We start from the raw sequence: 27202 nt of genomic DNA, 5'->3' as shown, positions 1-27202 counted from the left end.
TGAAGTTAGAAGGAGGAAAAAGCTTTATTGGTATTGAAGCTTGAAAAGTTCATGAAGTTTACATTAAAATACCTTATTCCCAATATGTGGCTATTGCAGATATTTTCCCCAGCATTCCACTTGCTGTCTAAAGCCAAAAGATATTTAAAAGCTAATATTCTTCTCATAATCTGTATTTTCTGCTTTATTATCCTCATATTTCACAATGTGAAAAATGAAAGTCAATGAAGTCAGTGTATTGCTCAGCCCATTTAATTTTCATTTAATTTTCATTTTTTACTGTGAACACAGCTCTGGGGTTGAAAACAAATTTGTTAAATGCTTGTTTGTTCAATAAATACAGTTTTCAATGCAAACTTTAAAAAACAGATCTCTCATATTCAATTCTGGCAAAGTTCTGATATACTTTAAGACTTGTATTTATTCTGTAAAGGAAAGGGAGCATTAAAAAATGTGACTTCAGTTGTCTGGGAGACAAAGCTGGCAAAGTGTTCTTACTGAGATAACATCTATCAGAGCAAAAATTCAAGCAAGAAGTAATATGAAATTCCATGTCTGGCAGTCTCTGAATTGAAGGAACTCAAATACTGGCAAGAACTGAGCTCAGAAAGATCCTTTAGTAATATTCTTGAATGGAAAACACATTGAAGGAAAATAACAATGAGATGCAAATAAGTGTGCTGTTCATACAGAGTAATTGAATTAATTTTAAAAGTCCCTAAGCTGTGTAGGTTTTTTTTTTCTTATCAGGCTTTTTTTCAACTCATCAGGCTGCAATCCCCACTCTGTGAGAAGGTTCATAGAAACCTATGAAGAAGATGGAATGATATTTGATACCAATACTTCTGCTCCCCAACAAAGGAAGAGTGTTTTTCCCTGGAGTCTTTCTCCAGTCTCCAGCAGCGATAGTTAAGGCATGAAAATAGATTCAGAAGTCTTCTGTTAAAAACAGCTGCATTTTGTGTTCCAGTTTTGTGCCTGTTGTAAGAATGTAGAACATCTTACTGCAGAATGTGATCACATCCCAGTGAATTTCTCTGTAAATTTTTATAACTTTTAAGCCAACTAAGTATTTTAGCTCATGGAGTAACATCATACACAGAGCTGATTATTTTGTAGGATTACAGGTAATTAATTTTAAACTGTATTATCCTAAAATATCCATAAGGCAAAGATAAGTACTGTATTTAATTATGTTTATCCACATAATAACTAGCAGAGAAGATAAATATCTATTAGGTATGAAGATTTCTTGGTGTCCTATTGGTGGCTGACAACTTTGAAAACAATAGAGATTGTTGAGATTCTGAGAAAAAGCTGTAAGGGTTCTTGCTGAGTTTTTGGAAAGGTTGAGCAGCAAATTATGGCTTTGAATGCTTTAATTAATATCTAAGCCAGGTGCTTGTGTTGACTTTTATTTTGTGTGTAAAACATTAGCATTACATCTACCAAAGCATAATTACATAGTAGTGCTGTCTCTGTGCCTTTGAAATTAAGGTGTTTGAACCATTTCTGCCAAACTGCTGCAATCTGCTTAGGACATACCCAGATCACATCACCTGCTCTGTGCACAGATATGTCACTTAGAGGCCTGTCACACTGAACATTCTTGTGATAAAACACTACCTATGCTATATATGCATATATATGCTATATATGCCTTGGAGGTTCCGGGATTTTCAAAAGTCAGCAAATTTGGGAATTTGCAGTACTCCCTAATCCTGCCCTGTTTCAGAGCTCTTTGCTTTCCTGGTGCTTGTTTCTAGACCATTCCAGGTGATGGGAGTGTCAGACAGATCTGTGGACTTTGGTGAGCAGAGCAGGGTGCAGCAGGAGTGGGGGGATGTGTGTGGCATCCCTGTACCTGCACCAGGCTCCTCCAGTGGCAGCTCCACTGGGCCAGCTGGTTGTGCTCCCTTTGGAGCATGAACTGAAGACAGGCTGGCAGTAGCAATGAAGCTGTTCTCTGACAAAGCAGTTTAAAATTCTTGTCAGACTAGGAGCAAAGTTAATGGAAGAGGCTTGAGGAACGTGCGGGATTAGGGGGTTTGTGGCCCTGACCTCTGTTAAGCCGAACTTGTCTTTAAAGACATCTGGCCTCCTGTCTTTGAAGTTTTTTTGTAATTTCTGTACCCTGGATATTGGCAGTAGAGTAAAAATATGTCCATTGGTTTTGCAGTAGGCAGAGCAAATCTCTACTGCTGCTTGTAACAGGCAGAGCACATCTGAAGAACTTGCTTTGTTTTTCTGAGAGTCGCTGTAACCACCGAAAGAAGAATGCTCCTCGTATTTCGAAAGCTAGATTGCCTGTCTGTGATACAATGCCAAAAAGAGTAAAAGAGCAGGGGAAACCTCAGCATCCACTTTTAAAAATTCTGTATTTTCTGAAGCCTTTGTGAGAAGAAAGCACACTGCTGCTCGTCACAGTGGATTGCAGAAGCTGGCTTCACCTGTGGCTTCTGAATAATGGAAGCAGAGGGAGAAATCCTTTTTGTCCATATGAGCACAATGAGTTAAAGGTTCTTCAGCAAAAAGGAAATGAACCACTGTAGTAGCTACAGTTTAATTAAACTTAAAGTTTACTGATGATGCCTGATGTTCAGGTTTTAGTGGTGAAATGTCACATTTCTTTCCATATATTGGTTAACATTCATTTTCAGTGTTTTCATAGTCATTTTACAGCATGACATATTGGCAGTGAGTCCTGTATAATTTGATGTACAGCATATCTGAAAGGTAGCTGTTGTTCAAACATTTGTCATCCTTAAAAATGGTGAATCTAGGGAATTTTTAACCAGAGAAGTGAAGATAATTACTTGAGCCTCTTTTAGAATAAGCTGTATTTGTTAATAGCAAAATTTCCAGTGTTTGGATTAGGAAAATGAGCATATTCCCTTTGAATTTAAAGCAGGATTATTTCTCTACTGAAATTACAGGGCTGGTAGGCTACCATGTGTAATTCAACTGGTTTTGTTATTCTTGCAAGGCTGCATGGATCTGACTCACTTAAAAAGACATGAGGATTGTCAGTTGATTTCACTGGTGGTTGTTCTTCTTATTATTGTTAATTTTTTTTTTGATCAGGCTTTATTTACTATCCTCACAACTACATAGAATTGCTTTTAAATTTTGGGGTGTTGTTATTGGCAGAAATAGAATTTATTACTCAAGCCCATGGAGCAAGCTAGTATAAAGTAAAAATGTGTTTCCAGCCCGGAATTTCCAGTGAATGTGTGAAACCAGTATTGGATAGGTCTGAGCAGCCAGGCTCTCAGAGCCTTTGAAAGGAAGCAGAGTAGCTCTGGACACCCAGACATTCAGTAACCCTGGGTGCTGCCATGTGGTGTTCTGTACTGAATAAAACCCCAAAATAAATGCTGGAAGTCCAAAGATTCAATCTTATATTTTCCCTGGGCCCAGTGGATCATTCTCAATTATGCTGATGGGCTTGGATGGAAAGCAAATTCCTTTGGATGTTGCTGGTGCAGTCTCTGTTTGCAGAAGTTGCTCATTTTCTTGTTTTGAGAAGTGTGTGTGACTGTGGTGTATGGAGAAGGGTAGCTGATGTGTAAGCAGTTTTCTGTGGGTCAGTTGCTGACACACAGTTTTTAGTTTGTGCAAGAAAAGCTCCCTGTGGATTGTGGAACACAGGGATACTGCCTTGGTTCAGAGATGCCTGGCTGCTCACAGGGATCCCTGTGGGACTGTCCTGTGCTTTTCCTCTTCCTTAGGACCCATGAGGAGCCAGCCTGACCAGCCAGCCCTGACCCAACCCAGAAGTTTCCTTTGTCTTTATATCTTTGAATATGTGAGGGACAAGCTTAAACCCTTCACCTTTACATTTCTGTGCTTACTGATGTTTGTTGTGGTTTTTTAAAATGAAAACCCCAACTGTTTGTAAAATCTCACATTACTTTGTTTATGCTTATAAAATTCTACATCAGAGTTTCTTCACTAACAAAATGGAAATTCCTAATACAGAGCCTCATGGCAGCAATCATGTTATTCTATGGGGGGGGTTTTTATCCTATTGGTGTAATTATTTCTAAAATAACTGATGGTAACACTACTGGTTTTATGTTGACCTTTTAACCTAAGCCATTCTCAGTTTGTTATTAAGGTGATGTTTAAGTGCCTAATCTCTTACAGACACGGGTTAAATAGAAGATCTGAGTAATAATAAGGTGGTGTCATTACATACTGTGCAGACAAAAGAAAGGAATGTATAGGTATTTAAAATATTCTAGTGTGCCAAATAGCAATACTGCTTTATAGCTTTTTAGGCAAGTGGGTCTAAGAAAGATTGCCCATTTTCCTTTCTTACTTTTTTGTGACTGAAAGAAATGGTCAAACTTTAGATTTGAAGATGCAGATAGAATGATTCTAGGAAATTCTGTTACAGAGTGTGAAAAGTGAAAAGGGAGTGCAGTTGTTCTTATAAGTGGCACTTCTGGAGGCCTAGAACTTTTTTCAGGGTCACATTACTTATATAAAGCAAGATTTTTTTAAAGAAATAAAATCTTAAGTGCATGGTATGTACATAGCTGTAATTTTTTCTGACTTAAGAATGTCTAACCTGTTAGCTTTTTCAAACTGTAGGTAGGTGATGTGCAGGTCAGATATTAGTGATATATATTTTGAGCTATTTGAAAAACTGGTAGTACTTGCAAAAATATTTGATCTTTGAGTTAGAAAGTTAAGAATGTAAACCGTTTACTGGAAATCAAGGTGTGAGATGTATTGAATGTTTCTTGGGTAGTTTTTGGCCTCTTTTTTATACCAAAGTTACTCCTTTAAGAGAATTCTTTTAATATGTGCATATTATTATTCCAGCTGTATGTTACCTGCTTGCAAATTTTTCCTAAACACATGAGGAATAATGGACTCCTGATCTCTGTTGAACAGGTCTTGCTTTTCCCATCCATTCTTTTATGCTAAAATACACTTAGTGATCTTTGGGAATGGTGGCAGCAGTTCTTGACAGAGGATATTTGTATATGTGACTTCTAATTGAGAAGGATATTGTAAATCAAAGTCAGGCCTAAAATTACATGCTGCTGTGTCTGCAGATTTGTTTTTAAGTTATCAAGCACTTAATAACACTTTGTTTTCAGGTGCCCATAGTCCTAAACTGCAGTACTGAGGACACTTGGTAACAGTGGAGATGCTGCATGCCTACAGAAAACACAGTTTGCTGAATTGCTCAGTGTTTGCTTCCAGACCTGCCTTGTCCTTAACACGGTGCAGGAGCTTTAGTCCTTAACGACCTGGTGTTGTGGCTTCACCCCAGCTGACAGCTCAGCCCCATGCAGCCAACTTGCTCACCCTCCAGTGGGTTTGGGGAGAGAAGCAGAAGAGTAGAAGGGAGAAAATTCATGGGTTAAGATAAAGGCAGTTTAATGGATAAAGCAAAAACCCCAAACTAGCAAAACAGAGCAAGGAGTAAATTCAGCCCTTCCCCAGGCAGGTGTTCAGCCATGCCCAGGGCAGCCAGGCTCCATCACACCTGATGGTGACTTGGGAAGACAAATGCCACCACTCCAAACACCCCCCCTTCCTCTTCCTTCCCCCAGCTGTAAGTACTGAGCCTGATGCCATCTATAGGGTGTGGAATATCCCTGGGTCATCTGGGGTCAGCTGCCCCAGCTGTGCCCCCTCCCAGCTCCTTGTGCACCCCCAGCCTCCTCGCTGCTGGGCTGGGGTGAGGAGCAGGAAAGGCCTTGGCTGTGTGTGAGTCCTGAGCAGCAATAACAAAAACACCCCTGGGTTAACAGCTCTGCTTCCAGCACAAATCCAAAACACAGCCCCATTGGAGCCACTGTGAAGAAATTAAGTTTATGCCAGACAAAGCCAGAAGATTGAGTTCAGTGTTTGAGGCAGGAGAGAGCCAACTTCCAATGCCAGTTTCCCTGATCTGGCTTCCAGATACCAGTGGTGCATAAGCAATATTACTATTTTATTGAATTCTTTTATCTGACAGTGTAATGCTGTGAAACTTCTGCAATACTCTTTTGCAGAATAATTTTCTGAATCAACTTGAAGGATGGAAAATTGGTTTGCTAATCAAAGTCAAATTTGTGAATTAAAAAAGTAAAATGATGAAATAAATCTAATTGTGGGTGACATTTTCGGTATAAGTGATGGGGAGGGGAAAATTTCCATTTTTGTGTGTGTTTTGGTTTATTTTGAGGCTTCACTGCAAGCATGCATATAATTTTATGCCCTCTATTTGCATGAGTAATCTCAAATTCAGGCATCAGTAGTCACGTGCTCTGGATATGAATGCCAAATGCACTGAATTACACAGTCAAAAGTATTCTGTGCCCTCAAGTTCTGGATTTCTGCACTAACAGTAAAAGCTTTTTTGCAATCTGTAACATCAATGCCTCATGATTATAAATGACAAGTGATGTGTGTATTTCTTCATTTTCAGGGATCTCCTTCAGACGCTGACCGAGGATGAACTGCACACGCTGGAACGGAACCTGTGCATCTCGCAGGATGTGGATTTTCCTGTCAGAGCAGATCCTGAAGTACCCTCTGTCATTGCACCAGGCATAACTGGCGCGGCTTTGCCTCCTAAGGAACTTTCAGCAAAAGCTGAGAACACAGAGGCTGAGCTGGCTTGTTCCATGCAGTATGATGAGCAGGAGCTGGAGCAGCTGAACAGGATGGTGCACAGAGTCGGTGATGAAATGTCTTCTCTGCTTTCCCCTCCAAGCATCTGTCAGTCTCCAGCTCACAGACCTAGCCTGAGAAATAGTTCTAGCACAGAAGCTTCACCAACAAGACACCATCTTGACAACTTAACTGATGAAGAGGACAGAGTGTTTTTTATGGATGACCTAGATGGAGCAGGAGAAGCTCTGGCAGGGTTGGATTCAGTAAGTGATACTTTTGCTTGGGTGAATAACCCTTGCCACGATTCAAAACAGAACCTGCAATATAGAGATGCTTTGCTTTATGAGAATGGCCATCAGACAGAGGAAACTTTGCTTTTAAAAGATGCTGAAAGTGACTTAAGCAATAATAACAATGTTGAAGATGGAAAACAGATGCCTGGCATTGCAGTTCCAAATTCGTGCAGCTGTCTGGAAGGTGCAGACTCACAGTTATACCTCAATGGCTGGGATGCGTACGCCGACGACGCGGAAACAGCGGAAGTGATAGCGCACAGGACAGGGGGCATGAAAATATCTGCCACTGTAATATTCAATCCTAAATCTCCTTCTAGCTCAGAATCCCCAGTAACGACCCCAGAAGCAGCTATTAGCTGTATTCCTGGATCTGCTAATCCATTAGCAAATGAGGAGGAGGATGAATCCCATAAACTCAGTATAGCTGCCACAAACTGTCTGATTAATTCCTGTGTGTGTTGTGGCAGCTGTGAAGACAGCAGGGAGGACGGTGTTGAAGGTTTAAAGACTAAACATTCTGCAGGAGGTGTTGTAAATGCTTCATACACATTAGTAAAGTCTAAGGAAATGGACCATGTAGATAACTTGGACAATTCAGTCCCTGAGCAGGAAACATTAAAACCTGAAACTTCTGCTTTGTTAGCAGAAAGAGACTTTGGCAGTGAAGAGCAAAAACTGCCAGTCTCCTCTAAGTGCCTGGCACATTCCTCAGGTTCACAGGTAGGAGTAGAAAGTGACTCTCAAGGAGAAGCAGAAAGCATCTCAAATCAGCAGAAGAAGTGGGAGAAGAGGAAACAACTGTGTGATACAAAAACGGACTACAATGAAGATGCTAGTAGTGAAAGGACAGCAAAGGAAGATGTAAAGTCAAGATCTAGTTCAAGGTAAGAGCAACTTGATGTCTTGGTAGTAATTTGCATATACAGAAATTCCTGTATCCTTCTACTGCAGTGACTGGCGTATCCTTAATGTTGATTTTAAGAACAATAGAGTGTTGCAGGATTAAGGAATTTATCCATATATAATTTTAATGCAGATAACTTTTTATTGGACATCAGCTTTTCTGCAAAAGATTTGGAGATCTGAATTTTAATCATCCAGTGTCTCTGTATCATTGAAATCAATGATACATTACCTGCTTAATATATCCAAGAGGGCATTGCTGCTAAACGGTACCTGGGTCATTACTTCCCTTGTCCTCTGCTGTTTTATAGGAGAAGTGTGTCTGGCAAATACTAAAAAGTTAACTTTTGCATCAGTGCATGGGATTAAATGGTTATCTAAACACATTTTACCTTGGCTTGGTTTGAGAGAAAGGGTTTGATATGACTGTGTTGCCTGTGGGCACAAATGTACCTGTGAATGTGTGTGTGCTGAAGGAGCATAGCAAAGTGCAAAGTGGCTCTTAAGCCTGTTGGACCATCTCAGCCAAAGCTGATAGAAGAGTGGAGGTCATGGATTAAGGCTCTGTATATTTAATGACAGTAAGGAACTTAGTTGATAACAGGGAGATAACATCATAATACTTGTAATAAAGAAAATGCCACACTTCAGCTCAACTTTGATTATACACGAGGGATCTTACATGGATCAGTAGAAAACCTGACTTTGTTTTGGTTTACTGTTTAGAGGATAACCTGTTTTGTAGTGAGTCCTCAGTTTCCCTGAAGTATTAATATCATGAAGCAGAGGGAAGACATTAGAGATAAGTTACCTTTGTTTTCTGTATTTCTGTGATAGCTGGCTTTCCATGTGTGTGTGATGCAGGCTCTGCCATTTTGTTATGTTCACAGAGTTCAGGATAACACAGTGGAGGTAGCTTGAACCATGAAGTATAACCACAATATAAAAGCTACAGAAATAAGTGTACCAATTGAATTATGAAATATTTTACTGGTAGTGGAAATAGAATCATGAGTTCTTTGGCCTGGACCCAATTGCATTTACAGGTTAAATATGACTTAGCATACACAAAACTCAGCTTATCTTTTTCATTATTCTGACTATTTACTATCTTAGGCTTGCATGTATGATAATATTCAGGGCCTTACAACAGGGTTTCAAAACGGACTTCATTTTAAGATGTAATTCACAAGTCCCTTTGACATTCCATGATTTTGCAGCACTTCAAATGGAATACTATGTAAAAGCAATCACTGTGTTTAATCAGTTTCCTCATAAATAATACAAAATTCAGACTGTTTGTCTACCAGTTTTTGCCTTGAGTAGGATACTACATGAATTTTTGAGAACAGGTCTGAAAAATAGAATAAAATCATAAATATATGTAGGCTGTTATTTAAGCTTCCCATGTTTTGTGAATGTACTAACTTCTCCACTGTCTTGTCCAGTCTCTGCTAATATTGTTAAAACTTTATCTGAGAATTGTCTTTTTACAGAGAGTGCTGTAAGGTCTGTCTTGCCATTTGCTTTTGTTTGTTCCTGATTCCTGTCTGGCCTTTCCTGCCTGTTGTGATTTTGTAGACCTAAGTCATATTTGTCAATGTGGCTACTTTTTCAGATTGGAAAAGTCAGAGCCTACTTGTTCAGAAGTTGTCCACAAATTGTCCATACCTTTGATCATGCTTTATCTCTTGCCCTAAACAATTTTCAATTATACAGTTTCCTCTTAGCAATAAGTGAATCAGAACTGCTCTTACTCAAGTTATGAGCAGACTGTGGCTGTGCACAGTGGCATAATTGTTTTCAGTTGTTTTTCAATGGCTTTCAGTGTTTGACTTGGAATTCTTACTAAGTGGTGTGCTGAGGTTCTTTTTGAAGTTGTCTGCTAAAGCCCCAGGATGTTGCTTGGGTCTCAGAGGCTGTCATTCTGTATCTGATGCTAAAAGACTTTAGGATCTTGGGAAGTTGTGCAGTCTGTTCTGGTTGTTACCCTGAGTAATTTTGCATTGGTAGTAACCTGTCAGAGCTCATTGCTTGCCCTGTTTTTGAAGATCATACACAAAAACAAAGCTCCCAGGGTGCTCAACCATGGAATCCCACCGTTCTGAGAAGTGATTGTTTAACAGCTTCTCCCAATTTGTGATTAAGAATTATCTTTCCTTTTGGGGCCCCTCCCTCTTGTTCTGTAGCTCTTTAGTTTTCCTAAAAGCCCTTAGTGAGGTATTTTGGCAGAACCTGTTTGGAAATCCAGAGGCTTGACAGATGAATCACCATTCTTCACAAGCTTCTTGACCCCTAGACAGAGCTCCCAAGAGGTTCCCTCTGCAGAAGTCTCCTTAAATCTTCCCAGACTTCCCAGACAGACCTTCATATTGTTGTCTACTTCTTTTAGCTTTGGATACATTTTAAGTTGCTTGGTATGATCATCAGGCTCACAGAGCTAGAGCTGTTTGAATCCCCCTGTGGAGTCCTTTTTTTTTTTTTTTAGGGATGGCCAGCTTTAGACTCCAGGCATCAAGGAAGTTTTGAAAGAGAGCTTAATAATTCATCTTATTCATTCTTGAGTAGTAAAACTCTTGGGTGAATGTTTTTGAATATTTTGTTAGCAAGTTAGTTGGATTGTCTGTTTTCACTGTAGCCTTTTACACAGATACTTTGTTGATTACTTCTAATTAGCTGTATTCATTTTTGAGACTACAGTACATCTGTTCTGAGTTGTCAAGCATTCCACCTTTGCAGCAGTAGAGCAGTAGGGATGGAGGTATTTTGTCACTAGATTGTTGCTACTTTATTTGGAAGCATTCTAATGCCAATTCCTTAGGTATGTTCTGTGAAAGATGGGGATGCTGGGGTTCTACTGAGAACTAGATTAAAAAGTTATATATGGATAGATCCTATTTTTGCCTTAAATGTATATATATAAGATTGGGGTCTTGCCTCTGAATCACTAGTCATATTATCAGGAAAAGAGATAATTCAGTAACAAAACTTGTGGACTTTTCCTCACTCATGCTGCCTGGGCAATGACTAATCACTGCTTTTTGATGGTATTTTTAAATTGGCAGATCACATTAGGCTTCTGTGACTGCTCCCTATTACATGCTTGTGAATGCCAGCTTAACCATAGGGGAAATGTTGGAGTCAGTAGATTATTTTCAGAATGATGGACCCATTAGCTAGAACAATAAGCAATCTCATACACATGGAATAGCTGCAGGATAGGCTCATTTATCAAGTTGATAAATGTATTTACTTTCTAGTTACTGTAAGTCACCAGGTAGAAGAAAATTTTCTTTCCTTTTTCTGAATAAAGCGGTTCTCAAAAGTGAGTGTTGTGATACAAACCTCAAATGTGAGTGTTGTGATACAAACCATTTGTTCTAGGAAGTCTAAAACACAATATGACATTATAGTTGTAATCTCTGTGATCCAGATGGGTTTACCATAATAATCCTTGTATCTGAAATAGCTGGTATTTCATGCTTCTCTGTCTAGCCTCAGAATTCAGTGGAGTTTAAAATAAAGGTTAAACACTCTTCTACTAAAGATTTCATAGAATCATAGAATAGTTTGGGTTGGAAGGAACCTTAGAGATCTTGTTCCAAACTGCTACCATGGGCAGGGACGCCTCCCAGAGGACCAGATTGCTCAAAGCCTCATCCAAACTGTCCTTGAACACTTCCAGGAATGGGACCTTTGCAGATTCTCTGTGAAACCTGTGCCAGGGCTTCACCACCCTCACAGTCAAGAATTTCTTTCTATCTAATCAGAACCTTCCCTTCTTCAGTTTGCAGCCACCCCTCCTCATCCTGTCACTCCCTGCTCTTGTAAAAAGTCTCTCTCCATCCTTCCTGTGGGCTTTCTTCTGGTACTGGAAGACCCCAGTTAGGTCACCCTGAAGCCTTTTCTGGTCCTTTTCTGGTCCTTCCCTGGTCCAGGCTGAAGAATCCCAATTCTCTCAGCCTTTGCTCATAGGAGAGGTGCTCCATCCCTCTTGGTGGCCTCCTCTGACTTGCTCTAACAGGCCCGTGTCCTTCCTGTGGTGGGGCCCCAGAGCTGAACGCAGTGCTGCAGGTGGGGTCTCACCTGAGTGGGGCAGAGGGGCAGAACCCCCTCCCTCACCTGCTGCCCACGGTGCTTTGGATGGCCCCAGGACAGGGAGGTTTCTGGGCTGTGAGTGCCCATGGCTGGGTCATGTCCAGCCTCTCCCCCACGGCACCCCCAAGTCCTTCTCGGGGCTGCTCTGGATCTGTTCATCCCCAGCCTGTGCTGTCACTGGGAGCTGCCCTGACCCAGGTGCAGCAGCAGCACTTGGTCTTGTTAGAGCCCATGAGATTGCCATGGGCCACTTCTCGAGCTTGTGCAGGTCCCTGTGGATGGAGTCCTGTCCCTCAGGTGTGTCAGCTGCACCACCCAGCTTGGTATCACCTGCAGGTGTGCTGAGGGTGCACTCAATCCCTTCATCTGAGTAATTAATGAAGATATTAAGTAATTCTGGTCCCAGTAGGCTGCCTGGAGGGACACCTTGTCACTGATGTCCAGAGCCATTTCCCACTGCCCTCTTGATCTGACCATGCAGCCCATTTCTTATCCCAGCCCTTCCCTTGTGTGCTGATGGAGTCACACCATGGCAGACAACCATCACTGGCTAGTGACAGGTCTCTGCTGCTTGGGTTTTTAAGTGTTAGCTGATTTTATGGGGTTTTTTTATTTGCTTGTATCTCAAAGATATAAAACACCAACAGCACACAAGTCTTGGCCAGCAGTGCTAATGAGATGCAAATACAAGAAAAGCACCAGCAAAGATGCAGTGTCTGACTTGCTGAAGGGACAAGGTGATAAATAAAGGCTGTAACCAAACAAACACGGAACTAAACAAACACTTAAAGGGGGAAAGCCATGTAGGACTAGAACACTAGATGATAAACTACAAAAACCCCACCATTTGGTGTTTTGGGATAAAAAAGAACATAAGTTAACCCCAAAACCAAGCTTTAAATCTCTATCTAGTATTCCTTGTTTTTCAGTTGGAAGCAAACTATACCAAATCTTTTTTTTTAATGTTCATTTAAATATAAAATTCTTCATGCTCTTTCAGGCAAGAAACAAAACTACAAAGAGGGAAGATATTTTTTTGTGTGTGCTTTGTAAATATTTGTCTTTCTGTTCTTTCTGGAGCTGAGGAGTCCATGTAAATCTGCTAATGTTTTATGAAGTTTGGCAACTTGTTTGATATTGTCATAAAACACTGGTGTTTGCATGTTTTAGTCTTAAATATCTGGTTCCATTGCATGTTTGTTTATCTACATACTGACCTCAGAACAGTTCTGATATAAAAAAAGAGATTATTAAGAGTAGTTTCTCACTTTTCCACTGCAGGTCTATTTAAAATGTCTACCTTCAGTTTTACTTTTTTTTTTTTTTTCTGTTTTCCTTGATCTGTTTGAATGTGTTCTTGATGAAGCCTTTTGCAGTGACAGTTTTCAAAAGGACAAAAGGAGCTGCAGTTGGTAGTGAGGAGAATTTCTTACCTTCACCCTTCCTGCAAGCTCCAGCTGTGTCCATCAGCTGTTGGATGCTGGCAATGTTTGCGTTTACTTGTGGGGGCTAAAAATCAGAATATTTTGCCATATGCTTTTTCAGTGTAAGGAGGAAGAATGAGGTGTCCTTGGAAAAGCATGTTTTGCTCTTTGCTGATCTGTATTGCAACTCTAGAATAAGAGGAATAATTTATTCTTGAGCTTGGTGTTCAAGTTGCCTCTTTTCTTAGTCTTTCACTTCTTTAATCCTTAATTGTATATATTGTACAATATTTATATATTACAGTAGTCTATACTGTAACATATTAAAAATCTTATTTCCTCAGCATATTAGAATAACTTCATTAAAAATGAACACCTGTTTCAGACAGTTGGTTTCTAATTTTGATTTTTTTGGCCTGTACTTTATTTTGTTCACTCCTTAGCAACATGTGACATGTGCACATTTTCAGTGCAGCAACTTTAAGATAAGTCATTGCACCTTTATAAATGCATGGAAAACAGCCATTCAGCCATTTGTATTTGGAGGGTGGCTAACATTTGCTAAAAAAACCAAAACCAAATTCACACAAAGTACCTTTCTAGCTTGTCCGAGTTTCTAGCTTTTCTACGAGTATTCCTTTATCAAAATTAAATTAATTGATATTGAAATTCTAATTAACTTGATTAAATGTCTTAAATTTATGCTTTTTATAATATTCCCTTTGCAGTAAGACTTAAGAAAATTGTGTATATTTTTACATAAAAATGTTGGCTTTTCCATGGAAAATTAATGGACGGCTGTGCAAGTTCCCATAAACAAAAATATGTCTGTTTATTGTCTTGTGCTGATTAGTCTTTTAACTGGCTGTTCAGGAGAAAGAAAAATCCTCAGCAAAAAGCAAATAGCACTTGATTGGGAATCAAATATCAGCCTTTTAACTGCAAAACTTCCCTTAAGCAATCCTTTATCTGGCTGTTGCTTGAAGTTCTTTGCTCCCCTTCTAGTATTCTGTTTATTGCCTTTGTGCAGCTAGCCAAATTCTGATTCAGTATAAATTAATTTCTTCAGTCCCTCCTCCCCTTCTGTTTAACAATGCAGGTCTCAAATTTGAAATGGCAATGTTTTAGCTTGCCTGTTGAACTCTGATTTTGTGCAATATCCTATAACACAACTGTTATAAAGCTTTGGTTTCACTGTTCCATGCCAGCTTCCCTTTTACTAGGTCTAAATATCAGTTGGAGCAGGGAAGCATATTAGCTTTCAATGTAGGGATTCCTGGAATAACAGGTTTAAAAGTTTTAAAAGATAATTTTTGAGTAGATTTGGTGTGACACATGAGGCTTTAGTCAGCCCTCATGTAGTGAGCCAGTCAAACAATACTTGTGCCAATTAACTATTGTAATATGAAATGTAATTTTATTCAATTAGTAGCATTCATGAAGAAACTGTCCCCTGAAGCAGAGGTTTAATTAAATGTAGGAGGCTAGAAACATATTCCAGCAGAAAAAAGCATGGATAAAATTAAGGTGGCTTTCAGTTTTTTTCTTTTAGAATAGTTGCAAAAAGTGGCCAGCAGCTTTCAGTGAAGGGTTCATTGGTTCAGTCTGCCAGTATTCCATGAAAAGAGGCAGCCATAACCCCCCATGTCACTTTGCTCCATGTCCTCAAATCTTTATTCTGTAATTTTATCAGAAGTGCTGAAGAATGATGTTTTGATGAGCATGGGTAGTGGTTTTATCCAGTGCTAGAATGCAGTTTTTAAAACAGCGCTGTAGGCGTTTAAGACCTACAAATGAAAGAAAATTTTGCCACATTCCCCAGTTTAAGCAGTCCAATGAATCCCAGTCCAAAACAACATTATTGCAAAGGAGCATGATGTGGTGAAGGTCAGGTCACCACTGGGCTGATGTGGGAAGGAAGGGTGAGCAGCTCTCAGCTGCAGAATGGGGCTTTATGCACGGTTTTCTCTTATAATTGTGCATTAATTAATGAATGTGTGTGCTGAGCCATCACCAGCTGATAATGGGAATCTTGAGATAGGAAAAACAGGTCGATTCACTTCAGGATCTACCAGCACCTTAGAAAAGCACAGAGGATCTTCAGGCAGACATTAATATGAAGAAAACTCTATAGTTATCCTAAGACTGGGTGTACTGAGAGGGAAAGCAGTGATTATTTAAAGTTTTTTTTTAAAAGCTAGTTAGTATAACACTTAGAAATTATAAAACAGAGTTACCATTATTGGATTCCTATTTCTTAGTACTAAATAAACACAGAACTTCTTATGTCAAGAGTTAAAGCCTGAATATGAATCAGTAATAAACACTGTTAAAATCATAAATACTGTTTCCAGTACAATGAGTCAGTCTTATGGATACACAGGAATGGGAAAAATGTTTCCATGTTGTAATTGCTTGAACTACACAGAGTTTATTACCACAAACCAATGTCTGAGTGTGGTTTGTGTCAAGTGTGTTCAAGCTGTTTGCATTGCCAGATGATGACTGACTGGATGGATATCTCATCCTGAAGTCAGCAGATTGTTCAGCATGGTCAGGTTTGTGCCCCAAGAGAAAAATGGAGAAGTAGAAAATTAAGGCATTTATAAAGCAGCTTAGAATGGCAAACAGGGCTAAGACAAGTCTTAAAAATTGGTGAGATGATGAAACTGCTGAGAAGGAGTTGTGCTGATAGGAACTGGTATGGAGTGAGAGAAGATTGAAATGAGAGGAAAAGAAGTATGGAGAAGAGATGAGGTGAGGCTTATTGCCTGTTCTGAAGACATCTGGGAAGATGAAGGTAAAGATAGCATTGAGATAATTGATGACACCAGCTGGTTGTGGGCCATGATGTTCATCATGCTCACTGGGTTTACTTACCATGAAGGTGCTTTATTGCTTTGCCTTGGCTCTCAGAATGTCCATTCCACATAGGCAGCTGATGATAGAAAGGGATTTCATGTCTTGGGTCAATGTTGGTAATAAATAATATCTGCTCTTAGCAGAGAGGTGCAACTTTAGGGTGTTGGTTGGTTTGGTTTATGTTTTAGGCTAGAGCATTTAACTCCCTAAAAATGTGTGTAAGCTTTTGAGTTCTTGGGAAAGATGTAAGCCCTTTGGGCTCTCTGTAAGAACTTGAAATCTTAAATTCTTTAAAACAAAAAAGTAGAAAACTAAGAACCTGAGAAAATGGAATTTAAGTGCTTAAATCATGGTAACTGAGATATTTGGATTGGACTGCAAATATAGCAGGCAGAGCTTCACAGAAGGCACTGAAGGACAGCAAACCTGACATCTTTCAGAAAAATTACTACTACCCAAATCAGCTGGCAGGATTTTTACACTGGAAAAATCTGGAAATGGTGGGGAGGTGGAAGAGCATACAAGAAGATGCTGAGTTTGCTGCTTGTTCTTGTTTCTTGATTTTGCTGTTCAAAGATTAGTTTATTCTGAGCAAAAGAATGATGTGCTTCACTTGCAAGAGAGAAGCAGTGATGTATTTGCTGTGAGACAAAGAGTTAACAAAATTCCATGGTAAATGTAAGAGCAATTTAACAAGGTTCAGTGACAAGGTACACTTCAATGTTTAGTACATGGAGGACAGGGTCAGACAAAGCTGCCAGGGAGGCTCTTTCACTGAGTCTTGAGGTTCAGGGAGGAGTGTGGCTGCAGCTGGGTCCAGACTTAGTCCCAGACCTGATCAATGGTTTATGTCTAAAGGATTATTTATGGATGTGCAGTCAATCTTTTTGTCACTTAGCTAATATTTCTACATTTCAGCATGCTTATTCCCAATTTCACTTACTCAGTATCTGGTGTGATAAGGATTCACTCAGCCTTGAGGAATAATTGTGAGAGGGGAGATCCTGGCATGCAGCCTGCTGCCACACAGGAGAGCTCAACAGGCCCTGGGCTGTGCAGGACTGTTTTTGGGCTGAGATGTGCCTTACTCATGTTTGCATGCCCATTGTACTTGGGCTGCTGTGTGCTCAAGTAGCTCTCAGCTGCTGTGCAAGATTTATGGCCCTTGGCTCCTGTGGTGTTACCTGTCTCCCCGGAGCCCAATTTGGGTACAGCATTCAGACTGCCATTCCTTGCTTTTGTTTGAAAAGAAAAGGGGGGTGAGCACACTACCACACCTGCCTAATCATGGTGGGAAATTGTCTGCTAATGGTTTTTTTAATATCATTCAGCTGCTGTAAAACAGACAGTAAAATTACATTTTAGTAGCATGACCATATTGTAAGATTGGATGGGTAAAGGTGATGAGCTATAAAAGAGTAAGCCTTTGTTTAAATGCATATATCTCTTCATAATGAGCAGAATTAGCAAGGGAAATTACATAAAACGAATGAAAGTTAAATAGATTTTTGTTCAAGTCTGATAAAATTATTTTCTGGTTGTGAAGTCTCTCCTTTCAACTAAAGCATGGTACACTTGGGATTTATTTTCAGATTGGCAGTCAGAAATGAGAAACATGAAGGGGTACATTTTCCAAGTGATTAGTGGGAGGTATGCAAACAAATCCTATTATTTCTTGGGGATTAGAGCACATACCTTCCATACACTGCTTTGAAGAATTCCCCTTAAGCATTCTTCCAGACTTCTAGCTGAAAAAATAGCTGTAATAGTAAATTTGGCAGAAAAAAAGAGCTTGAAACATAACTGCCTTGCATATATGTAAAAAGCAAAAGGACATTAAAAAATCTACTCACAATTTTGAAAGGTGAAATAACCCTGACCTATATAAGTACCTCTCTTTTAACTGGAGATGATTCTTAGGTTTCTCTTTGCATTGTCCAAAGATTTGTTGACTGAACATTTGAGTTCAGCTGGCTTGAGCGAATCTTCTGCACTGCCTAGAGCAAATACAACTTTGATATCTCTGCTCAAGATTACATATTTTCTTATCTCATATAATTTAATTTTTTCTCAGTTTATGGAATTTACAGTAGCTGAGCAGTAAATTGTTACTCAAACAAGAAATTGGTCTTTACGAGATAGGTTTATAAGTGCTTATGAAACTATTTTTACTCCTCTAATTCTAGTTTATGATGATAATATGATGTAAGATCTGAAATGATGTGTTATTTAGAGGCCTTTCATTAGTTCAGGGATGCCAGAGACAAGTTGTCTACCATTCATTTAAATTAGTCATATCCTTTTAATTAGTAGCTAGTGGATCTCTGCTAACCAAGTGTCAGTGGTTTGCCATGGCACTGCTCCTTCCTAGATATCTGTTGGCTCAAAGCACAAAATTTGAGCTACATATATGGCACTTAGAGGGACTGAGCAAACTTAGGGGTGGATGTATTCAGCTCCATCACCCAGGTGTCAATGTTCTGTTTTCTAACAGACCTTTTCCTTCCAATGGGGAGCAAATGTAGGTCAGACTTCTCACAATATTCAGAATTTTTTGAAGTGTATGGATTACTGTGCCTTGGCCTGAAACCCAAGATGACTTTATGAACTTTTAGCTTTGTTATGCCTTTGGTTTAAGGTTATACCCCACTTAGCAGCATGGGCAAGCTATTTCCTCTATCTCCAATGAAAATGTAAGACTCACAGTTATTTCCTGAATATTTTAATTGTATGGCATGAATTTAATTGGAGGTTGTGGCAAGATGTGTGCCCACTGACTTTGCTGAATTGCCCGTCCTTTTGGGAAGAAAACAGAATAGGTTTGTATCATCTTCTGAAGAGCAAAAAAATGGAAGCGCCAGTTTGTTCTTATTTCTGAATGACCCATGACAAGCCATGACTTATCTCAATGCTCTGTTTTTGCCTTTGCTTGCCTCAGCAGTTCATTTTGTCTCCGTGTGTTTTTCCAGTTCTCAGGATGGCTTACGTGATTCCCCCCTCAGCTCCATCTCCAGCAGTGACTATGAGAGTGTTTCTGTCACTACCTGTAGTCTCTCCAGCATTTACGCTCTGAGGTAATAACATCGCTTTGCAGTCAGATTTGACAAATGCTATGGAGTTATGCTTGGTTAAAAATTTTCATTGAATTAATCAAGTGACAGCAACACTTCTGAGTATTCTTCCTTTTGAACAACAGGTGCTTTTTGGTTGGGTTTTTTTGTTGTTGTTTTTTTAAACCTGCCAGCTTTCTTCAGTGCTGTGACAAATGAGACAACTATTTATGGAAAAGTTTTTAATGCATGCAGGAACCACTTACATATGTCCATGATCTCACTTTTATTTATCCATGTAGCAATTCTCAGAAGACACTTCAGGTTGTAGCTTGACAAGTTACAAATGTTTTTCTTAGCCAGCCTTTAGGTTTTGAAAAAACATGTCTTTTCCATTTTGTTTTGCCTTGTAAAATAAAAGATGTTCCAGTTAACAGTTTTACTTACACCCTGTTGGTAGCCAACACTGGTAGGAATACAGTGAAGAGCTGCTTCTGACTTCACAGAATATTCTGGGCTGGAAGGGCCCCACAGACATCGTGGAGCTCAGTTTGTAAGTGAATGGCACATACAGGGACTGAAACCATGACCTTGGTGTTTTAGCAAAACTATTTTATATTCTCATCTTCTGAAACTGCATGAGAGTTTTAACTTCAGTTTTACTCAAAGCACTTACTGAGAGTGATAGTGAAATTAAAGTTAGGACAGAAAAATGTAACTAAAACATAAAAATGAAATCTTTGCATTTTTCACTGTTTGCATAACATACATGTATGAGATGTATTGCATGCGATGTATGCAGTAACATTTTTGCTCTGGTGCAGACAGATTGAAATACCCCTACTTCAGCTGATGTAGATCATCTTCCACTGCTTCTTGTGCTTTCTTTTTCATCTGTTTTTTTTTTCCCAGAACTTCATTTGAACTTCAGGATTTGGAAATTTCATCTAGGTTTGGGGATAAAAAGAGGAGATAAGATAGCTTTTCTAATAGTGATAGAAGCAATACTACAAATAACAATTGGAGGTTTTTTTAGGATGTAACTGTCTTCAGTTTTTTAGAGTCTTGTATTTTTAAAATAAGGGCAGAAAGAGGCAACAAAAGCTGTTCTTCATTGTATTAATTTTGAAATGCATTTCCTTTTGACTGTTCTTCAAACAAAGCCCAATTTACCTGCTTGCAGCAGTTGCCCTGTTCCAAGTACTGTGTGCACTGGAGACTGTTTCACACAGGGCTGTGTGAATGGATGGTGTAGCCTCAGTGACACTTCAGGAATAACTGGAGCAGTGAGAATAAGCCTTGATTAGATGCACCACCTCTTTGGAAGGCCTTACTGGACTGCCTTTGTACAGTAGTGTTGCAGTTGACACTGTATTGGTAGTTAGGTAAAAGAAAGTTTGATTTTTAAGGCAGTGCCTTTGAGCTCTTGTCCACTGAAAAACAGCATTGCATCGTCCCTGGGTGGCTTGATGAAATCTAAGTTGTCTATTTTGCTGCAATCTGATGAATATTACCAGAGGTGTAGTTTGTGGTCCAGTAAAACAAACCAGCAAAGTGCTTGCTTGACTGTAATGACAGGACTTAACCCTTTTGAAAGACTCAGTTTAAAAATAGCTGAAACTCCTTTTAATGACTCATTTTAATGAAATAAAAGAAAAAAGCAACTTTTAAGTTCTAACTGCTTCACACTAGTATGTTCCTAGATCTTTGTGCATAGAAATGTGATATTCAGTGCATCTATTTGTATAATTTTTTAGAAGATGTTATTTTTAGGTGCTCCTCTGTTCTCTCTTTGGAGAGTTTTGTTTGGCCATTAAACAGCCTCTCTAGAGTTGCAACATCTCTAAAATGTTCTTTTCTGAAATAACTGGGTTTTCCATGATGCCATATGCATATCCAAAATAATACCTAATTTGGGAGTTTGTTTCTTTTTAATCTGAAATATGCAATTTTAATGTATCTAATTTCTTGATGTTTATACTAAACAACAATTAGACATTAAATGTAACATTTGCAGTTTTATCTGGAAAGTAATTGGCTAAAGATAGAATTCTTGAAATACATTTATGTGGTCTTTCATCCTCCTGTGAAACATAAGCAATTCCTTTGTGCTGTTAAATAATCAGTGCTGAGACTGACAGTCATGTTGTCAGATTGCAGCATGTTTTGGGAATATCTCCAGAAAACTTAGCTGTGATAGCAAAACCAGTTTAACTGCAGTAGTAATGCTGAACTAATTGTGTATTAAATAGCACAGATGGAATTGGTTTGAAACAATGGAGTATTGAATATATGGAATTCTCTAGAAATGTACATTTATTGTTTTCCAAATGGAGAACCAGAGAGAAAATTCCAACTGTTTGTATCCCAAAGCACCCTTCAAAACAGTGGTTTTGGTTCTCAAATGGTTTTGCTAAGGAAAGTTTGATTTCATTGGTACCTGATCTATGTAAAATGTTCTTCTTTCTAGTCTCTGGTGGTGAAGAAGTTAAATGTTCAGCCCTGTTCAGAAGATGATTTTTTTCAAAATATTCTTTAAGTGGTATCCAGATTTGAGATGCCCATACCAGTAGTCAGCTTTCTCAGCAAGGAATAATATGATATGCTCAAAGTTTGGACCTAAGTTCTCTGAAAGACTGCAGCTAGAAAATGCAAGAAAAAAATTGATTTGGGAATGATAAGGAAAAATAAGTGAGACAACAGAAGAACAGGATAGTTACAATTAGTGGATTTCAAGTCTCATTGGAGTTTTTGTTCTAAGAGTGCCAGGGAGAAAGAAATACTGATGAATCTGTATTCAAGGGTTTGTCTGCCTAGAGTAAATTTTACATGGTAAACTCTACTTCTTTATTTTAAGGTTATAAAGAACCAATAAATGAGAACTTCAAATATAAGTAATAACTCTTAAAACTAACCTTAGTGTTACACTAGATACTTTACCTAGTCAACAGGTTGGGGGTTTTTTAAGATGTCATTGCTGCCTAACTACTGGTGGTTTTTGGTGTATTTTTCTGCTATTTTAGTCATTTTAAAAAATTGGTGGTGAAGTTTTAGAGCATTGTTTACAGTGTGTAAAAGGCAGTATCTGCAATGAATTGTGACTCAAGTTTATGGCGAAACAGCAAGGATCTGCCAGCAATTAGAGTGCGATATTTATCTAGATACTTCAGTTAGAATATCTGTATTTGTGTGTATGTGGGCAGACATTGATCATTCTTAGTGTAAAATATTTGTTATATCAAGATGAAACCTCCCCTGGTAAAACTTGTCCTCTCCATGTGGCTCTTTGTGGAGAGTCAGCCTCCATCCTCTTTGCAGCCACTCTTTATGTACAGTGGTGAGGTTCCCTGGAGCCTTCTCCAGGGAATCAAATACTGATAGAATTCCTTCAGTCTCTCCTCATAGGTCTGGTCCTCTGTCCTCTTCATGAGCCTCCTTTGGATGCTCTCCAGTCCATCTGTTCCTTTTCTCCAGCTGTGGAGAGCACAGCTGGACACAGGAGTACTCCAGGTGTGGCCTGACAAGCTCTCGGCAGTTTGGGACGGTCGCATCTCTCATCTCTGCTAGTGGTGCCCCTGTGGGTGCATTCCAGCATCTGATCTGCTGTCATTGCTGCAGCAGCTTCACTGCTGAGCCCTGTTCAGCTCTTGTTGTGCACCAGGACCCCCAGGTTCCCCTCAGCAAAGGATCCCAGCCTGTGCCAGGCTCTTCAGTGTCATCACTGCTGCAGGACCTTGCACTTGTCTCTGTTAAACTCCACGCTGCTCTTGCCAGTCCTGCTCCAGCCTGTCCTGCTCTGTGGGATGGCTTTCCCTGCTGGCACATCCACCTCACCGCCCAGTGTGGTGTCACCAGCAGACCTGGGGATGGTGCTCACACTCTTGTCATCCAGATTGTTGTGGTGATGCTGAAGGAGTGAGGCTCTGTGTCCATCCCTGGGCATTCCCACTCCTGGCAGGCTCCAGCCCAGGTGCAGACCATGGATCAGCACTCTGAGTGGGAGCTCCGAGCCAGTTTCTTGCCCATCTCTCAGACCAAACAAAATTCATGTGGGTGGACAGTTTCTTACAGAAGCAGGTTTTATACAGTGCTTTCTCATCAGTAGAACTCAGTGCCTTGAAAAGGATTCAAGAAGAAAAAAGAACTTGGTTGTTCTCCAGGACTGTGAATTATAGTAGGAGAATTAAGTTCTTTCATCTCATGGTCCAGAGCTTAATCTATCAAAGCTAGAGCACAAATTACATGCCTGCAGGTTTTAACAGAGACCACAGCTACTCTGGGGACCTTGTAGATCATAACATGGAGTACAACAAATCCATTAACAATGCATTTTAACTGGCTGGTCAGTCCACCTGATCAGCTCTGTCTCCAGTTCTTCTATCTTGCACTTTTGCCTTTGTTAGCATGGTCAGCTCACATTGAAGCTATGCAAAATGACAGATTCTGCATTGCTGTTTGGTACTGTCATTTTTGGTCTGATCAGGGCATTACTGTAGATTTTCTGTCTCCTTTTTTTCTGTAGAGCTGCTCTTGATGGAGAGATTGCTCACAACCAGAAAAAGGCTGTTAGTAATGGCTTTACATGTACTGTACTGGAGTCCTGGAATAAAGAGCTCAGTGAGCAGAGCTGTGGGAAGAGAAAGGGCTTTTATACCTTGAGCAAATCTGAATCACTTCCACTCTAGATGCTATTCCTGCCTAATGATTTTGAACTGCAAACTGTTTGTGTGTCTCTTAGGCAGTGAGAGTCTGGGCTGTTTTGCACAGCTCTGTCACTCAGGCAGTGTGAGGGCAGTATTAATGCACTCATAAATAGGTTGCTGTATACAGTCTTTTTGTTCAGCTGCTAAATCCCTTGCCCCAACAACCAGCTGAGCAGTACCAGCAAAACAAAAAGTCAGCTTTGATGAGGTCTGTCAGCTTTTGCTTCTGAGTTTAGTCAGTGATACGTGTGTGACTGAAGCAGATGTCTCTGGGTTTTCACCGCCAGGATTCTTCTTGATGTGTTTCATGCCTATCTTGTTCTTCACCCTGCAACACAAAAAAAAAATTAAATCTCCAAATGGTGTAGCATTTTCTGTTATAGTGTTCCTTTCTAAGATATCCTACAGGATATTTTATATTTTATGCATATCTTTAACAACTGGATGCAGATTTTATTTTTTCCAAGGAACAACCCAGGCTAATGTTAACAAGTGCTTGTTACAGTGGGAAGGTGAGAATTCAGTTGTTGGAAGTTTTTGTCTTTCCCTATTAAAATTATAAACTTCATATTTTAGAGGTGTTAAAATGTTCAGTGTGGTTGAAGTAAATATAGAATATATTACTCCCTGTGTAAATCAAGTGAAGCAGGGCAGTATTTCAGTATTTTAGGCTGACTAGCTTCAGTGGCAGAGGCAATAAGACTGTTCTGGCAGAATTGGTAGACACTCCAAATTTCCCATTTGGGAGCTGTATTCCAAGTGGCATATCAAACATACCATATGGCTGGAGACTGACACAAAGTGATCATAATGGGCTTGTGTTCTTGTTTCTACATAACTCAGTTGCAATTTTCATTTTTAGTAATTTGGCCACAATTATAATCATTTTCATTTTAGTGATGTGTAAAAAATCTGCTGTTGAATGTCACTTGGTGTTCCCTGTGATAGTAATAGAACAAAATTACTAGCTTTTGGAAATTAGGTTTTATTTTACAGATTAGTGTTTTTTTCTCCCAGTAAAACCCTTAGAATAGCATGTTTGGGAGTTTTCAGATTATGTGTAATTAAAATCACTATAGTAACTGCAGTTTTTGCAGAGTTTTTGTCCATGACTAAAGATACATTGTAAAACCACAATTAGATTGGAGGAAAAAAGAGAGGATTTCCTCATACTTACAGCTGTATTGAAGGTGAAAATAAAGAAACAGCTATCTTTTCTGATTAAAATTTTAAGGTTCCACCTAATACTTTCATTAGCTTTTCTCAGCTTTGGCTACCACATCTGGATACGGAATTTCTGTGGGATTCTCCTAGGCCCTGGGATGCATTCATGTTTCTCCTGCTCATTTTTGTATTATTTTTTGAGGGAACTGATGGAAGCAATATGAAAATGTCATGCTACCAAGTTTCCATATCCCTTAGACTTCCTTGTGCTGAGAAGTATTTCTGAAGCTGTGTCTCCATCTCCATTTCTGCCACACACAGGAGCTGCAAGTCAAGAGTGGATGTGCAGGAGCTGGATGCTGAATGAATTAATTCACTTGTTGTGATGCCAGGCAGAACTGGGGCTTGCCTATGGCAGAGGCCATTGCTAATGAGCTCTATAAAATTACTCTTTGCCCTGAAATATTTATGTCAGGTATCCAAGCTCTGCCTGTCCTTTGTCAAGTTCTGCATAAAGTATAAAAGCTGGGACTGATATATCTCTGTCCCTGGCTTGGATACCAGAGCTGGTTTTACATACCATTTCATCATAAGTTCTCTACTATTTGTGGATTTCACTTTCAGTTTTTCCAGTTCAATATATATTTTTGAAGTTTAAATATTTCTGCTTTCTAATCTCATTTTATTTATCCTTTTGCAGTGTGAGTGAATGATTGAGAGTTTTAAATGCAAGTTGGATTGCAAGAAAGTGTTGGAAAAAATGTCATGGTGGAATTGAAAAAAGTCATATTAGAACCCAAGTAATATTCTAACTTCTTGTTTTTTCTTGAATTTTACAATAACTTTATCTTGCAGGGTTTATCCCTTTCTGGTTTAATTTAGGAAAAGCAGTAAGTGTACCTTGCAAGTCTCTGACATTAAATTTGATGGTTTGAAAGCACCACTGTTGATTACTAATGCTCTTTAGTTATTTTTTCATATGCACACTTAGAGAAGTTTTATCTATAATGATCAAAAAAGCTATTTGGGAGAGAGCACTGTTAAAGTTGATAAATTCAGTGCTGGCAGTGTTGTTTATTTTAATTTCCATTTGAAATACTGCATCTTTGCATTCATCTGAAAACCCAGTCCAGAGTGTTGATGAGTTTGAGTAAGCCATAAGTTCTCCTAAGCTGAGTTTCTTACAGTGGATCTGTTTGGCAAGATGCTGCTTTACCAGCTGTGGATTTTGCAAAGTCCAAGTGAGAATGCTCTGCAGTTTGAGGTCTGAACAGCTGAGGAGAGATTCAAGATGTTCTTCCAGCAGAAGGGGGAGCTACAGAAGCTGCCAGGCTCTGGAGCAGAAGTTCTTGCTATTGATTTCAAATTCAATAGAATTCAATGCTCAGGACTTTTTCCTGACTGGAAGTACCACCTAGGACATTGGGATAATCCTCTTAGCCAAGTTCCTTATTTTACTGAGCCAGCCTTGGATTGCCCACCTCTACAGGGGCAAGAGAAGATAAGGACAGGCTTCTGCAAATCTTGCAGTGTAGGAGAAGTAATTCCCCCCAGTGAGGAATTCAGAAGGCTGACAGCAGATGGGGCTTCCAGCACGTGCTGTGAGTGGAACTGGGCATTGCTCACACGTGTGGTAATCCCCCTGTCCAATCAAGTCCAGTTCTTTTGGTGATTTCTAGCACTTAGAGGATTTGCATGCAGTTACATGATTTGTTTCTCAAGACAAAGTTCTGAAGCCTTGGTGTGCTTTAAGGGTGGTTGGGTTGATTGGTGGGGTTTTTTACTCTCTTGACCTGTTTCTCTTAAAAGAGAGATGAAATAGCTAAGGGGTTATATTTGGGTTATATTTAAAAACCATCTTGACCTAAAAAAAACCTAGGGTTTAGAAGACAAGAAATAAAGTTCTGCATTAAATCTTTTTTTAGTCTCCTTTAAATGGAGCTTCTGGGGTCATTCCTTAAAGCATAGTCCTTAGCTAAAAATCTATATGCTATTATCTAAGTAATATCATATAATGTTCTGGGTTGGGTTTAAGTGACTCTAAAATTGAGTGTGTAGCCATCCAGCTAACTTAAAATATT

At 39.4% G+C, this 27202-nt stretch overlaps 1 protein-coding gene across 1 annotated transcript in view; it reads left to right on the top strand.

Annotated features, from left to right (window-relative positions):
* Nucleotides 1-27202, top strand: part of ZFYVE28 (zinc finger FYVE-type containing 28) — a 146465-nt gene that overhangs the window by 96579 nt on the left and 22684 nt on the right. The window contains exons 8-9 of the mRNA XM_084203833.1: nucleotides 6434-7801; nucleotides 19174-19278. Coding sequence (XP_084059959.1) covers nucleotides 6434-7801; nucleotides 19174-19278 — 1473 coding nt within the window. The remainder of the gene's footprint in view (nucleotides 1-6433; nucleotides 7802-19173; nucleotides 19279-27202) is intronic.

This window comes from Fringilla coelebs (assembly GCF_963513975.1).
Source record: "Fringilla coelebs genome assembly, chromosome: 4".
NCBI classification, from domain to species: Eukaryota; Metazoa; Chordata; class Aves; order Passeriformes; family Fringillidae; genus Fringilla; species Fringilla coelebs.
This window is presented reverse-complemented; position numbering and strand designations above follow the sequence as displayed.